The sequence below is a fragment of the Aplysia californica genome, unplaced genomic scaffold (assembly GCF_000002075.1).
Source record: "Aplysia californica isolate F4 #8 unplaced genomic scaffold, AplCal3.0 scaffold00713, whole genome shotgun sequence".
Lineage (NCBI taxonomy): Eukaryota > Metazoa > Mollusca > Gastropoda > Aplysiida > Aplysiidae > Aplysia > Aplysia californica.
The window spans coordinates 197,016-200,187 of record NW_004797983.1 but is presented as its reverse complement, the minus strand read 5'-3'; the positions used below and the strand labels follow the sequence as shown (position 1 = coordinate 200,187).

Sequence of the window (3,172 nt, the reverse complement as noted above, 5' to 3'; positions counted from 1 at the left end):
TTTAAATTCGATACCACGGAGTACGCTCAGGAAAGAGAGAGACTAGAGGATGAGAGGTAATTCAACAATGCAGAATCCTACTCCGGTTTACATGGATTGCTTCCCTTTTCTCTAACGTGCCATTGAATATATAGAAGATCTCTGTATCTCTGTATCGAACCATATATTCTGCTTAGACGAAAACTTAAATAATTGTTAAACCTGGTACTTATATAGCGTTTCTGTTAGCGGTTGGGTTCAGAAGTTCTATTTTGAGACAATTGTAATTTTATCAAGGTTTTTGTTTATCCCTCTGTACGGCGAGTGCCCCCAGGAGAAAAGATCTTACCTCGCAAAGCCGTGCGAATAAACGTAAGAACGCTCTCTGGCGTGTGAAAACCACAGAAGTTGTACAAGATGGCTGTTGTTGACCTCTGACTTTCTCTTTGGCATGGTCGTTGGAGGAAGGTTTAGTCTTCTAGATCTAGCCTTTTTGTGGAGTCTGTGTTAAAGTAAGCAACTGCTTGTGTATTTGAGTTGGGTAGTGGTTGGTTGGCGGGTGCTCTGGTGTGGTTTGCTCCTTCTTTCCTATCAAACATCTATCGTACTTATATCTTCCCTTCTTCTTTTTTATGTTTGTTAAGTACTCTCCTTAGACTGCCTTCTGAGAAGCTTTTAGTCTTTTATAACTCTCTTGTAACATCTCTAATCTTCTGGCGCTCATCATATGACTATGACCTTATGCAGTTGCGAGTGCCGTAAAACTCATACTAAAACTAAACTAAAAGAGTTTGGTCGGGCTCGCAAAATTAGCGTCCGCAAGTAACGAACTACTCGCAAACGAGCGGACGGGTAACGAGCTGTCCGCTATTATTTGAAGATTCGTTCGCAACTCGCTACCCAAAGTAAGAGTCTGTTACTAATTACTGTCTAACATTTAACAAGATGGTCCACTCCTCTCTTTGAGCCTCTATTAAAAAAGTGTCCTTCCAAATTCGGTGGCGCCCTCTTCGCATGCATGCGTGTACGCTTGGGAAGATTGAAGAATACCGGACCACTCGTATTATTGCGCGAGAATGTGGGGTGGGTGGTTGGGGTGGAGGAGGGGGTCAGGGGGGCCCCTGACAAAATTTTAATGAATAGATCTACCGGTCCGAGATTCTCCATTGATATTAAAAACTGGGGGAAATCATGAATTCCCAAGGTTGAGACATAGAGGCAAAGTCAGTCCGCTGGTCCAGTATTTTTCAATCTTACCGCATGCTTTGTGAACAGAGTTACCCTACTTGTGTTTAAAGAATCAAAGTGAAACTAACAAGTTTTTGAATAATATTATAAATAAGAATTCAAATTTCGGAAAGAACACTTTATGATTACAATAAACCTTTTCCGGAGGAAGGGGTGACTGTTTTCTTCGTTTAATTTGACTTTGAATGAAATGCGAGAGGTGATTAAAATTTAAAAAACTAAAACTGCACTGAACGAACCTGAACAGCTGATGAACAGTAGTCGATCTGCGCACACAAGGAGGTCTATTCCTATACCTATTTTTCTTCTGGAGAAACGAAAGAGAGCTTCAAAACAGACTGCAGCGCCAGTTTAAAACTGTCAGTTTTTATTAATCACTTTTCTCTCATTCCTAACGTTGCAGGGCAGATCAAGATGTTGCCTTCACGACTGTCCTCAATGATGTCCACAACTTGGGCCTTCAGTCGCTCGAAATGTCTGGTAGGTGGATGTTGCCGAGAATTTATAAACGCTAAATGCTGACGGGCTATTGCCTATAAAATTGTGTCATTTTTTTGCATTTATGGCGGTATTGACCAAAGCCTATTCATTTTCCTTGCTTTTGTTGAAAAGAAAACCCATATACCTTGATCAGAAGTCGAGATGTTGGTGAGTTTAAAGGAGGTGGGAGTTGCTTAATGTCAAAGATAAAATTGAGGAGAACATTTCGGACAAAGTTTGGTGATTTCGAAAGTTTAAGTGTCCCTGAAATCCACTTAGAAATGTCTATTTTTATAAATGGAAATAAAAATAAAAGATGTGAAGCTCAAAATCCAAACTTCTATAAAATTTGCCCAGCGGAAGGATATATATATATATATTATGGGAGTGCTTATTTAGGCCACATATGGCCTAAATAAGGTAAGGGAGGGGGGTTTAGCTTATTTGGGCCTCAGTGTGGCCTAAATAAGGTAAGGGAGGGGGGTTTAGCTTATTTAGGCCACAGTGTGGCCTAAATAAGGTCACCCATATATTATATGTCAGTTTCTTTATTTCATTATTTTGACTATAATATAAATTGATATTATATTGCTGTTTCACTTTTCTCTCCCAGTAACTGTTCAATGAAGGTCCTCGTCTTGTTTATTATTTTTAGTGGGTGGTTGATGGATGCTCTGGTGTGGTTTGCTCCTTCTTTCCTATCAAACTTTACATCTCTATCATTGTTATCTCTCCTTCTTCTTCTCTTTGCATGTTACTCTCTTGTAACACTTCTAATCTTCAGCACTTTACGACCTAATTGTGTTGCAAGTGCCATTAATTGGTACTAAAATTAAAACTCATTCTTTACACATGTCGTTTTTGTTGATATTTTGACAGACTTTCCTGAGCAGAAGCAGCAGCAGCAGCAGCAGCGGTAGCGGGTACGGTGCGTCTAAATCTGACCACAGTCTGGCCACATACAAACTGGAGAGCCAAGAGGACAAAGCCTCTGCGTACGCCTCACCCAGCCCGTACAAAAACCCCGGGCCCCGGAGATACGGCTATCAGACCAAGTATAAGACTCAAGGTAGATAATCCACTTATTTATACAGTCTGTGATGTGTGTGAGACGGCCACCCATTGTCGGGGAGAAAAGTGGTCATCTTTATAGAAGTGGACGTCTTACTTACACAGTGACATTACGGGCCTAAATGTAAAACTCAGGGCAGATACTGTCCGTGGTGTGTGGAAAAGGACTACCCATTGTTGGGGGGGGGAGTAGCCATCTTAGAGAAGTGGACGTCTTACACTTTGACATTATATTGTATAAAAAACCATCTAGGTTGGGAAATGGGAAGTGGCTGTTTGCACAGGTGATTGTCTTATAAATACAGGTGGTCGTTTGCACAGGTGATTGTCTTATACAGGTGGCCGTTTGTACAGGTGATTGTCTTATACAGGTGGCCATTTGTACAGGTGATTG

The 3,172-nt window shown here is 41.0% G+C and overlaps 1 protein-coding gene across 1 annotated transcript in view; it reads left to right on the top strand.

The window, feature by feature from the left end:
- Positions 1 to 381: 381 nt before the first annotated feature.
- Positions 382 to 3,172, top strand: part of LOC101845037 (39S ribosomal protein L51, mitochondrial) — a 4,826-nt gene continuing 2,035 nt past the window's right edge. Inside the window, exons 1-3 of the mRNA XM_005108728.3 lie at positions 382 to 491; positions 1,631 to 1,707; positions 2,587 to 2,776. Coding sequence (XP_005108785.1) covers positions 1,642 to 1,707; positions 2,587 to 2,776 — 256 coding nt within the window. The 5' untranslated portion in view covers positions 382 to 491; positions 1,631 to 1,641. The remainder of the gene's footprint in view (positions 492 to 1,630; positions 1,708 to 2,586; positions 2,777 to 3,172) is intronic.